Source organism: Eulemur rufifrons, chromosome 29 (assembly GCF_041146395.1).
Source record: "Eulemur rufifrons isolate Redbay chromosome 29, OSU_ERuf_1, whole genome shotgun sequence".
NCBI lineage: Eukaryota > Metazoa > Chordata > Mammalia > Primates > Lemuridae > Eulemur > Eulemur rufifrons.
This window is the reverse complement of record NC_091011.1, coordinates 50,341,045-50,354,159: the sequence shown is the minus strand read 5'-3', so window position 1 is coordinate 50,354,159 and position 13,115 is coordinate 50,341,045. Positions and strand designations below refer to the sequence as shown.

At 36.9% G+C, this 13,115-nt stretch overlaps 1 protein-coding gene across 2 annotated transcripts in view; it reads left to right on the top strand.

The window, feature by feature from the left end:
• Positions 1–13,115, top strand: part of ADAM22 (ADAM metallopeptidase domain 22) — a 184,798-nt gene that overhangs the window by 24,856 nt on the left and 146,827 nt on the right. For both annotated transcript variants that reach the window (XM_069461285.1, XM_069461284.1), the window contains exon 3: positions 7,053–7,129. In XM_069461285.1, coding sequence (XP_069317386.1) covers positions 7,053–7,129 — 77 coding nt within the window. The remainder of the gene's footprint in view (positions 1–7,052; positions 7,130–13,115) is intronic.

Sequence of the window (13,115 nt, the reverse complement as noted above, 5' to 3'; positions counted from 1 at the left end):
GTCAGTCTGAGGAGCACCAACCAATCCCTCTAGAACCCTACAATTGAAGGGCTGCTGCTGTATCTTGTACATGTATCTATTACTGGATTTACACATATTACACATATTTTGTAATAAAGTTTTAGGAGCTTCCCTTTTTGACCAGGAGTTTCCTGAGTGTAGAGACCTTATCCAATTCATCTTTCTCTCCCAGGGTCTGACATGGTCAGCAACCCCAAAGGTTGAACAGACTGTAACTTATTTATTACAATAAATCTACAAAGTGTGTATTATTATTTTTGCTCTTTCAGGGATGAGGACTTTCAGTTCAAAGACATTAAACAACTTCCCCTTGTTTATAACACTAGTAAAAGGAATACCAAGAATTGAAACCCAACTCAGCTCTTTGAAGTTCATTCTTTAAATACTGCTATTTTGTTTTGTTTCATTTTGTTTTAAAATGTCCTGCTGCTGGGCACTTTTCTGGTTCTTGTAATAATAAATGGAGATAGTTGGATTCTAAGAACAGTTTGGCTAAAGATAATGTATTACTATAAATCAGATGCAACATAAAATACAGCTTATGATAACTATAGATGTCATTGTGTTGACCAGATGAAAAAGGGAGCGGTATTTAACATAGAGTCATAGGTAGAGAAATATGGATAGAAACACTTAGGTTTTTACATACATCATGCCAAATTTACATACTGGATAGACCTGTTGGGTAGAACCCTCTGTTAACAAATGCCATTGTAATACAGTTCTGCTTTGCAAAATTAGTCCCAGTACCTTAGCTGACTAGTCACAGGAAAACTATCTTGCTGATATGGCCACAAGAGATTCTAGAATGAGGAATCTTAATAGAGATAGAATATCAATCTCTTTTAGCTCTTTTGCCAGAAGTTCACATGAGGCAATGGAGTAATCACAGTGAGGCTATGGTGATTTTTTAAATTTCCTTTTCTGATGTAGAAAAGAGGGATAATATATACAAGTGATACTTTGCTATTGGGATTTTGTTTTTTATTAAACTCAAGATATTAGGCTTCTAAGAATTATACTTGTCTTTTTAAAAAACTGAGTTAAAGCAGTCAAATGGCAAAGAAGTATTTAGGACACAGTAGTTGAAGATTCTGTTACATGCATTAAACACTTTTTTAAAATAATGTTAATTACTTTCACAATTATGTTATATAATACCATTTAATTGATAATACTCTCTATTGGTAAATGTTGATTCATTATTCAGGTTGGAATTATTTAAAAATCCAAACTATTTCATCTTTCTCCTTGTGTCAAAGTTCTGATTCTATCATGAATGTTTTAGTGTCAACTTTGTGTTAAAAAAGGGTTATCAATAAGGCAATCTTGAAAAGCTTGTTTGTGTTTTCTGTCTGGGATATGTAGGTTTGCCCTGGCTCATTGACACTAGAAGATATGAGAAGAAAAGAACAGGCTGCCAAGAAGCAAAATGCTTAAGGGGCATGAGGGTTATATTAATTTCATATTTAAATTTCAGCTATTGCTCATGAATAATAAACAGGCCTCAATCTGAGGATTGTATCAGGTTCTTCTGGTCTTAAAATTCAATGATTCATTTTTGAATTTAGAAATTAGAATTATCTGTGTGTAATTATAATGATTAAGAGTTCTTGCCATCTGGGTAGTTATTTTATGTTTTTGCATTTTTCCCTTGAATCTTTTGTTTCACAGCTTCTATAAACATCAGCTTTACTGCTTGTCTGAATCCCTAAAACACCTATATGCACACACATACTTTACCATACCTATGTAATTTTTTTCCTTACAAGATGGATTTCCATGTATAATTTTAACTATAATTCTCAGTTTCTAAGATTGTAATCAAATTGGTCTTAGAATATGTGCTGTGTGAGATGTGGTAACATTATTGACTTTTCTGAGGAAACCAGAGTTCTAAAGACTGTTTTTTTCATGTTTTGACTTTCTTATCCTCTAAAAATGCTCTATGGAGCATTTTCATGACTCTAAAAATGCTTCTATTATAATAATTAGAACTCACTAAAAACGTGCAAGCACCTTGGGGCTGCAGAATGAGAGGAAGGAGTTGAAGTGTGAAAAAGCCAGGAGTTGAGATGCCTGCTTTGCCACCAACTATGTGACTTTGGGAGTGACTTTTTCCCACACTGGCCTCAGTTTCCCTATTTGTAAAATAAAGATGTCATATTATATGAGCTCTAGGGAGTCTCTCAGTATTTTTCGATGATACTAAAGTGATTGCTTAATAGTTTTTAAAGTGACACATCATTCCTATATAGTAATTTGAAAGAATGCATTTCTGTAAAACTATATATTTTCAAATATCTCTAAGAGTTATTGCTACTTTTTAATCTTCAACTTAAAGTTAATAAATATTAGAATTTTTATTTGGCAATATGTGTTAGCCTCCCCCGACCAAAGGAAAATCCTGGTATTATACTTGTTCTTTCTTCTCAAACATTTCCTTTTCCTTTGAACTAAAAAGGCAAGGTCTACCATTAACTTTTTGAGAGCCATCGTAGCTTACTTCAATAGTGTTGAATAATAAGCATGATTGTTAATATAGCAGGAATTCAGTGTAATTCTGCTTATTATTTCTCCAAGATAACCTAAAGAAGTAACCATGTTTCTTTTCTTTGGTGGACATATAAGCCAGATTCCTGGGAAAGGCATGTTAGAATGTTAGAAGACCACACAGAATGCGTGGAAACCATGCTCACGTTTATTTTAGTGACCACCACTGCAAGTTTGGTTTGTCTGGAAAGTTTGGAATTTGATCCTTGTGACCTCATAGGTTTTGGTTCTGCTGCTGCAGGTGCCTTAATTTTAACCTAACTGTGGAGGAAAGTGACATTGAACACTAGTGCGATCAACTTATTGGAGCTGCTTTTTTTAAAAAAATTTTATTTAAAAAAAAATTGTTTTTAGAGACAGAGCCTTGCTATGTTGCCCAGGCTGGTCTCTGTGTCTCCCAGGCTGGAGCGCAGTGGTGCGCTGTAATCTGGAACTGCTGGACTCAAGCAATCCTCCTGTCTCAGCCTGCTGTGTAGCTAGGGCTACAGGCATGCACCACTATACCCAGCTAATTTTTAATTAAAAAAAACTTTTTTTTGTAGTACAAGGTCTTGCTATGTTGCCCAGGTTGGTCTTGAATTCCTGGCCTTAAGGCCTCCCACCTTGGCCTCCCAAAATGCTGGGGTACTGGCCTGAGCCACCACTCTGGGCCTTGGAGCTGCTCTTTTAAATGTTCAAAGACAGTGCCAGTGGTGTTGTATTAGTTTCCTATTGCTGCTATAACATTACCAGAAACTTAGTTGCTTAAAACAACAAAAATTTATTGTCTTACAGTTCTGGGTCTTATGAGGCTGAGAGGAAGGTGTTGGCAGTGCTGTGCTCCTTCTGGAGGCTCTAGAGGAGATTTGTTCCTTGCCTTCTCTAGTTCCTAGAGGCTGTCTGCATACCTTGGTTCGTGTCCTCTTCCTCAGATCACTCTGATTTCTACTTCCGTCATCATATCTCCTGCTCTGACTTTGACCCTCTTGCGTCCCTCTTAAAAGGACCCATGTGATTAGGTTGAGTCCCTCCGGATTATCCAGGATAATCTCCCCATCTCACGGCCCTTAACTTAATCATATCTGTGCAGCCCTTTTTGCTATGTAGGGTGACATGTCCATAGGTTCTGGGGATTAGGGTGTGGTCATAAGTGGGGGCCATTATTCTGCCAACCACAGATTCCTTCTAGTCATTAAGGTTGTCACCTGGATGTCACCTCCTAAAAGAGGCCTTCCAGAACTACCTCAGACCCCCATCTTCCCTGGTCATTCTTTTTTTTTTTTTTTGAGACAGAGTCTTGCTTTGTTGCCCAGGCTAGAGTGAGTGCCGTGGCATCAGCCTAGCTCACAGCAACCTCAAACTCCTGGGCTTAAGCGATCCTACTGCCTCAGCCTCCCTAGTAGCTGGGACTACAGGCATGCGCCACCATGCCCGGCTAATTTTTTTTTTTCTATATATTTTAGTTGGTCAGATAATTTCTTTCTATTTTTAGTGGAGACGGGGGTCTCGCTCTTGCTCAGGCTGGTCTCGAACTCCTGACCTTGAGCGATCCACCCGCCTCGGCCTCCCAGAGTGCTAGGATTACAGGCGTGAGCCACCGCGCCCGGCCCCTGGTCATTCTTGACAGCATTTCCCTGGTTTATTAAATCTGAGAATAGTTTACTTATTTTCTAAATTTATTTTCCATTTAATTGTTCATTTTCTGTCTCCCTCTACTAGAAGAAAAACTGTGCTGGAACAGAAACATGGTCAGTCTTCTCCACCACTTTGTCTCCCACATCTAAATAGTTCCCAGCGCTTGGAAGACTCTCAAAAGAAGTTTGTTGAATGAAACATTCTGTATACAGTCTAAGGAAGCTTGCCTTACATTAAAACTATATTAACATACTCCTCTTCCTGTTGCTATCAATAATGCAAACATTTTTACTGAGTAGCAGTTAAGCATGTTGTCAGTGGATTTTCTTTTGAATTTAAGTGTATGGGTTTATCCTTGGGACATGGCTAAAATCAATAAAATAAAATATCAGATGTAAAATGGAGCTATAGAAAAAAGAAAATATAAGAAGTACAATCAATGCAAACAGTAAATACCTTGCCAAAAAAGAATGGTAGTATTACCTTGATCCAAGGTGTAATCATGATACCAAGATGAATAACATCTAGTCTGTTCCCTTTTCACCACAAATTGGCAACATTAATATTTTTAATTCAAAAGAAACTGAGATAAGAGCTTTAACAGTTGTACAAGTGCCTAAGAGGAATGGAGGAGGGAGAGGTTCATTTTAACTGAGACATCAATTCTGGTAAGTAGAGCTTTCCTTAGGCTGTTTCCAAAACATGATCGTTAGCACTTTAGGAAACTCAAAGAGCTTTTAGATAGAAGGGATAATATTATCCATTGACATGGCATTAAGAGCAACCCTGATGGAAAGAGTGCTTTTCTTTACACAGGTAATTTGTAGCTGTTCAGCTGTTGTTCATTTATGCATCCAGGTGATTGATAAAACAACCCTCATTTGAGTCATTCAGAAAGGTGATTTGAGTACCTGATGCTAGGCAGCAGTGAGGCCCTGATATGATGCCTACCTGTAGTGAGGAGCAGGAGAGGGGGCTGTAAGAAGAGGTTGGGAAGACTTCCTGAAAGAGGAATGTTACGTACTGAATTGTGCCCCCTTCCCCCAAATTCATATGCTAAAACTCTAACCATTTGACTGTATTTGGATGTGTCCTTTAAGAGGTGATTAAGGTTAAATGAGATCATCAGGGTGGGGCCCTAATCCATTTTGACTGGCGTCCTTATAAGAAGAGGAGGAGATACCAGGCATGCACACATACAGAGAAAGGTTTGTGAAGACGCAGTGAGAAAACAGCCATCTGCAAACGAAGGAGAGAGGCTTTAGAGAAACCAAATCTACCAACACCTTGATCTGGACTTCCAGCCTCCAAAAGTGTGAGAGAATAAACTTCTGTTGTTTAAGCCAGCAGTCTGTAGTATTTTGTTATGGCAACCCTAGCAGACCATAGGAGGAACTTGATCCAAGTCTTGAAGGATGGGTAGGGCCATTTCTGGGAAACAGCTTTGATGAAGGATCTGGTTCAGAAAAGGGCACAGCTTAATGAATAAAAGCCACAGAAAAAGTTGGAATGCACATAGCTTTTGAATTAAAGAGTAAAAGAGAGAACTGAGCATGGATGGGGTACAGGTTGGGGCTTGGAGACTTAGGCACCATTGTGCTGGGAGAGGGGAAGGTGATTGTGGAGGGTCTTGAAATCCAGGGAGAGGAGGTTTGCATTTGATAAAGTGGAAAATCTGAGACTTACATTTGGGGTTTTTGTAAGGAGTCAGCTTTAGAAAGATCAGGGGGATATAGTTTGTGGCAGAGGTAGAAATGAAGAGGAAGGGGTGGCTCCAAAAACTATCATAAAAAAGGTAAGAAAAGAACAAAGTTTAGTTGGGCCTAAGTGCTAATTGGGAAGAGTTGGAAATTATAGTTAAATGATTAATGAGATTGAGAGATACCCAGATAGTTCTTCATCTTTCGGGTTTTATGAGGATTGGAATGTGTTAGGAACTGAGGTACAGCATTCTCCCACCCCTGCGTTCAAAGATTTTTAAAACAAAGAATTAGCCTTTCTTTCCAAAAAGCTTTATTATTGTTAATTCAACTCTCTCCTTTTACATAATCCCATAGTTTGCTGTGTATGAAACCCCAAGGATGGTTGAGGAGCCCTTTTTGCCCCACAGAATCCTAGGATGTCTCTTCTGTGATGGGCTGGTTCTCGGGGACAGCAGCACCATTGGCCTTATATACTCTGTACAGTCGCTCAGAGGCTTTTATCTATAAAATATGTTATTTTTTTCTCGTTGTAAGAATTATACACATTTATTTTAGAAATTTGTATGCTGTAGAAACAGAAACAAAAATTCCATTAATTTTTAGGCCTGTTTAGATGTAACTGCTATTAGCGTTTGGGGAGTTAAACGGAATAGACAGTTTTGCTTCCTCCTTTCTTTTCAGTTAATGTACATGATTACTCAATATGCTAATATTAATGTTATTGGTAACACTACATTTTTTAGTTTAGAGGGGTGGGGAACCTGTGGCCTTCTGGATCCTTGAGTGCGACAGAATCCAAATTTTACAGAACAAGCCCTTTTGGATTTGCAGGTTCCCCACTCCTTTAAAGCTTACTTTTAAAGGGGACAGTCATTTAAAATAGAATAAGATGGATGGTGAAGTGCAGTTGTCTTGTTTAACCACTTGAGACAAACGAGAAAAGTAAGGCACTTGTCCTCCTTGATTGGGTGGTAATTTACTTCAGATTGGTGAGTGCTTGGCTTCTAAGAAGGTGCAAATTTTACTTTAATATGCTGTCATTTAATCTCCATGTTGAATTGGCTTTGATATTGTAAATGTTTTAGAATAATCGTAAGAAATACTTACCGCGTGATTGCTATGGCTGAGTAATAAATACATTTTATCTTTTTGGTGTTGTAGTTGACTCACGTTGACCAGGCAAGCTTCCAGGTTGATGCCTTTGGAACTTCATTCGTTCTCGATGTCGTGCTAAACCAGTAAGTGTTGAGCTGCGCTCACTTTTGTCAGACACACATTGAATCCACTTTCTTATCCTTCTGTAAGGTTTTTTTTCTTACTATGTTTTACTTCATCTTCCTATAGCAGTTAAAAACTACATTTAAAACTATATCTATTGGTGTGTGTTATAAAGTCTGACGAATAATAGATATTCATTTGAAATTGAACAGCTGTAACAAATTTAAGAATGTAAAATTGAAGGCAAGAGTTACTCCAATATTTTGTATAAGACTATGTGTGACCTAAGTTTTCTATGAATGACAATAAATTATGAAAATAATACTTTGGGTATTGTAGTGTCTTTCTTAAGAACAGAAGAAAAGAGAAAATTACACTTTTTTGATTAATGATTCAGAGGACTGGCTGCATGATATGTGATGGTAAATAACACCTGTTGTCCATTAGATGCTTTGATTTGGGTGTGGATTTCTGTGAGGTTTATTTAGGTCACTGAGATTATTCTGTAAATACAGTATAATTTTGGAAATAGTCATTTGTCTACCTAGAATTTTAGATTTGGAAGGGGCTTTTGATAAATCATTGGAGTTAATCTCTTGCCTTTGGGTAAGTGTAGTGTTTAATAAATCTGGTTAGTTATCTGTTCACTTTTTTAAAAAGACGTCTATTCCACTCTTATTGTGGACAAATGGGAAGAGACCAGGGTTCTGCCAGGTCTGTGTTTTTCAGCAGGGCAGCATTGGGCCATAGCTTTGCTGGAAGCAACTATACAACAGCTCAGGAAGAAAGTTTGAGGCCAGAAGTTCAGACAAGTAGATTGAAAGTGAGAATTTGAGCCTATGTCATTTATATTGGGGAACCAGCTAGGTGAAAGATTGCTAGTTAATTTTAAAAAGGATGTTAAGAGGTAGGACTTAGGTATGTGCTATCTGGATAGATAGCCATTAGCCACTTGTGGTTATTTACGTTTAAGTAAAATTAAAAATTCTGTTCCTTGGTTGCATTAGCCACATTTCAAATGCTCAGTAACCCTCCTTGCCCTCACTCCCCCATCTACCGTATGACCTCTTCTCCTCTGCTTCATTTTAAAAATAATATTTATCACCATTTAATGTATATATTGACTCATGGCATTGCTATTTTTGTAGGTCAAAAAAGTTGGACTACCAGCATTGACATGGGTTCATCTAATACTTGAGATTTTAGTTATTTATTTTGTTTATTGCCTTTTTCCTCCCACTAGAATGTAAGCTCCCTAAGGGCAGAGATTTTCTCTTTTTGACCACTGTATTCGGGAGCATAGCAGAGGGGCTAAGTTACTAAGGCTGGGAGCTCATATGGACTCAGAAACCAGAGGCCAGGATAAGCCAGGAGACAGAGGTGAGATGACTGGATGAAGAAGAGTGAGCAGCAAAAAAGAAAAGGATGATAAACATTTGGGACTAGCTTCTGAAAGCTAAGTGTATATATCATAGTGCGATTTCTAACGTCAGTTTCCTAGGTTTGTATTTCAGTGATTCTTTTCCATCCCTCTTTTCAACCATTGTTCCTGTTGGATAGTCCCCTGTGTTTTCTGTTTCCTGATATTTGTAACTCCTTGACTTTCAGTACTCATACGAAGAAGGGATATTCATTCGTGTTCATTCTGCCCAAACTGCCTCACTTCCTTTAGAGAAATCTTGAGTCCAAAAATTTTCTGTTCCTGAAGGAAAAATGCATGGCCATACTTATTAAAGCATGAAGCTTAGGATACTGAGGATAAAGCAGAATTTCTTCTGAGGTATTTTTTCTCTATTGGACATTTTTCTTATTTCTATGAAAATTTGAAATAAGAAATATGAAGGATAAAATAATAGCATAAATGGAGGTTGCCTGAGCTGAGAAACTTATAGTGTGTTCATTTTGATACATACATTTTTAAAAATTTCAGAATATTATGAGTGTACAAATGTTTTGGTTGCACAAATTCCTTTTGCACTGTTTGAGTTAGTTACAAGTGTGTTCATCACCCAGATAGTGTGCCTTGTACCCAGTAGGTGTGAATTTACCCCTCCTCTCCTCCCCTGTACTTGTTGGATTTCCGATGAATGTTATTTGCATTTGTGCACATAAGTGTTGATCAATTAGTGGTGGGTACATGTGGTGCTTGTTTTTCCATTCTTGTGATACTTCATTTAGAAGAATGGTCTCGTCAGGATAATACAAGAGGTAGTTTACCATTTTTTTTTTTATGACTGAGTAGTACTCCATGGTATACCTATATCACATTTTCTTAATTCACTGATGTATTGATGGGCACTTGGGTTATTTCCACTTCTTTGCAATTGTGAATTGTGCTGCTATAAACATTGAAGTACAGATACCTTTTTTATAGAATGTCTTTTTTTCCTTTGAGTAAATACCCAGTAGTGGGATTGCTGGATCAAATGGTAGTTCTACTTTTAGTTCTTTGAGATATCTCCATATTCCTTTCCATAGAGGTTGTATTAATTTGCAGTCCCACCAAAGTGTGCTCATTTTTTGCCTGCAATCTATATTAAACATAGGCTCTTTTCTTTATGCTATAAAAACCATGATGTGACACAAAAGTTCTTATCTTATTTTTATGTAGAATGTTTTTATTTTATGGTTTCAGTTTGTGTATTGTCTTATGGTTCTGTTGGTTAAGGAGCAGAAAGGTGAAAAATCGACTATGCTCCTTAAAAATTTTTTTTCTTAAGCAATTCTGGGGCTACAGAACATGTAGAATTTTTTTTTTAATTGGAGGAAAATTAAATCAATTTTTTTGTAGCCAGATTCCAGTTGCAGAATGGATCCTATAATACATATTTTTAGATTGGAATAGAAGGGAAAGTAGCATTACATAATATTTCTTCTTAATGTTCAGTAAATAAGATTATCTATAAATAGATGATACAAGAGTTCAATGTTTGGGTAGTAATTTCTACAGGAGGCAGATAAAAAACACGGAAAGGTTAAAAACAAAAAGCTCAGCCTATTTCTGTTTTGTCAAAATTATGAAGAAAAGGATGGAAAGCAATATTTCTTCATGGGGTTATAGTTGTGCAATTTCACTCTTTAGGACAGATATATTAATAAAATCAAACATATGGCCTGGCCTGGCCAAACTAGTCCTGAGGCTCTGTCAGACCTTTCCAGAGGTCAGGAACCAGCATTATACTTTAATGCAAAACATTCCTCAGAAAGGAAAAAGCCTCAATAAAGATGTTTAACTATATTATCTGAGCACTTTGGGCCAAGTTTTTCTTGTAAATCTCTCTGTTATTCAAGAAATGTATAATTAAACTGCCCAAAGCAATGCAAGAATATTGAAAAAAAATTCATTTCAGCAGTACTCTTTAAACTTTTTACAACAGGGCACCTAAAACTGCCCCCCCCAACACACATAACACACAATCACAGAAGGAAACACTACGTGTAGACTATGGTTGGTTGTTTTATGATGTGAAACATACAACATAATTAGAAAGAACCCATCTTTTTTAGCCTGCTTTTTTGGAAGGTATTCTGTTGTACAGCTCTGAAATCTTGGATGATCCAACTCCTAAATTTTGCCTGTATTTTGTAGATTCTCACCCTTTCATCTTCTTATTGCAATATCAACAAAATGCTTTTTCTTACTCTATGATCTTTACAGCAGTCTCTTTTTTTCCTATTTCACAGCAGGGGAGTGGGAGGACAACTGGGATCTCAAACATGACAGATGTCAGCAGATGGGGTTGCCCATGCAGAATGAGAGGTGGTGTGTGGGGGTAGGGGGGAAGGAGGAAGAAGGTCAGACAAGGAACACCCAAATTCTGTTCAAATGAGCAAATTTAGCCTTGTCTTCCCTCATTTAGGGGAATCGTTTGCCCATTAGTCACCTCTTGCTTTACTCTGGGGCCCTTGGATTTGCAGGGAAAGTAGGAATCACAGTGGGTAAAAGATAGGGTATGAATTCAATTAGAATTGAAAGTTACCTCTGGAAGAGTCTCATTTACTTAACCATGCTCTACTTACAGTGTGGGTGACGATAAAAATAAGGGATGAGGAGAAGATTATAATTAAATGATGTTATGTGATGATAATGAATAACAATAGATTTTTCACTGTTATTAATAAATCTGTAACTGAATATCTTGTTCCACTAAATTTATTATGGTGAATATTTGTTCATATGTACATTTAATACAAAATTATTGTGTGAAAGACAAATTTGTGAATAATTTGGGATCCTTCATACATGCACATGTGTATATGTATATATAGATACATATACATACAGATATATGTGTACACACACGCCCCTATATAAATACATTTTTTAAGCCCCTAGTAATTGCTAAGAGCTCTTCTAGATCCTGAGGACTCAGGAGAAAGAAAGTAGTAAGGACTTCACTCTTAGGGAACTTGTGTCTAGTTAGAGAGACAAACAATGAACATGTTAAATAAGTTAGTTTCAGAGAGTGACAGTACCATTAATAGAGAGTGCCTCCTGTGAGAGTAAGGGTGCTGTTGGAGCAATGATTGTCAGGAAGTGACATTTGAATGTTAAGGGGTCCATAGACAGAGGGAACAGGAAGGGTCAAGGTCCTGAGGCAGGAGAAAGCTTAGCACGATTGACAGACGGAAAGGTGGCTCTGGCGGCTGGAATAGGGAGAACCAAAAGAGTTATTAAATGAAGTTGGAAAAGTAGAAGGAGCCAAAATATCTAAGTCCTGATAGGCAACAGAAAGACTTTGGATGAAAGTCTAATCAGAAGTTATTGATTTCTCCTACACCATTTGTTGCATTATTTACTTCTAACCCCTACTGGCTTATGATCATTTAATTTAAATCATTAGATTTGGTTATTATATATTGTTTTTTTAAAGCAATATATTCTGAAGATTTATTCACTAATTATAGAGCCTAGTACCATCATATTATTTATTGTAGCTTTATAATGTGTTTTAATAGCTGATATGGAAAAATCTCTCAGTTTTGCAAAATTTTCTTAGATATTTTTGCCTTTTCTAAAATGGGAATTAAGAATAATTTTGTCACTTCTCCTTTGGAATTTATTGGACTGTTACTAAACCTATATTTTAATTTGGAAAAAAGACATTTTTATAGTACCAAGTCTTTCCATACAACATCATGGTATATTTTTTAAAAATTTAAGCATTCTGGCCAGCCATGGTGGCTCACACCTATACTCTGGGAGTCTGAGGTGGGAGGATTGCTTGAGGTCAGGAGTTTGAGACCAGCCTGAGCAAGAGCTAGACCCTGTCTCTACAAAAAAAATAGAAAAATTAGCCAGACATGGTGGCGCATGCCTGTAATCCCAGCTACTTGGGAGGCTGAGGCAGAAGGATCCCTTGAGTCCAGGAGTTTGAGGTTGCAGTGAGCTATGATGATGCCACTGCACTCCAGCCTGGGTGACAGAGTGAGACTGTCAAAAAAAAAATTAAGCATTCTGTTATATCTCTCAGTAAAATTTAGTATTTTGGTTTTTATAGGCCCTGCACATTTCATCTAGAGTATTTTCCTGGGAATTGTTTTTGTTGCTATTGTGGATATGATAGTTTTTAATCATATTTTATAATGTTATTGGTGTTATTTAGGAAAGCCATTGATTTGTGTTGCACCTTATTGGACTTTATTATTGTTGCTCATGGCTTTCATTATTTCTCTTGGGTTTGATAGTAACACTCTAGTTTGACAATAACATGAAAAGCAAATCGGGAGAGGTTTTTTTCCTTTTCAAAATGATACTTATTGCTATTTCCTACCTCATGGCTTTTCCTAAAGGTTTCCGAACTGTATAATTCGGTGATAATAGCAATTTTGTCTTGGTTATTTTTGTAACACGGATATCTGTAGTATTCATTTTTAAGTAGAATGCTGGTACTGATTTGTGAGAGCTAGTCTTTATCATGTTAAAGCAGTTTCCTGTATCTTGCTTATTAAGTTTTTTTTTTTTTTACAGGAATGGATATTAGATTTTATCAAATGTCTTTCTAG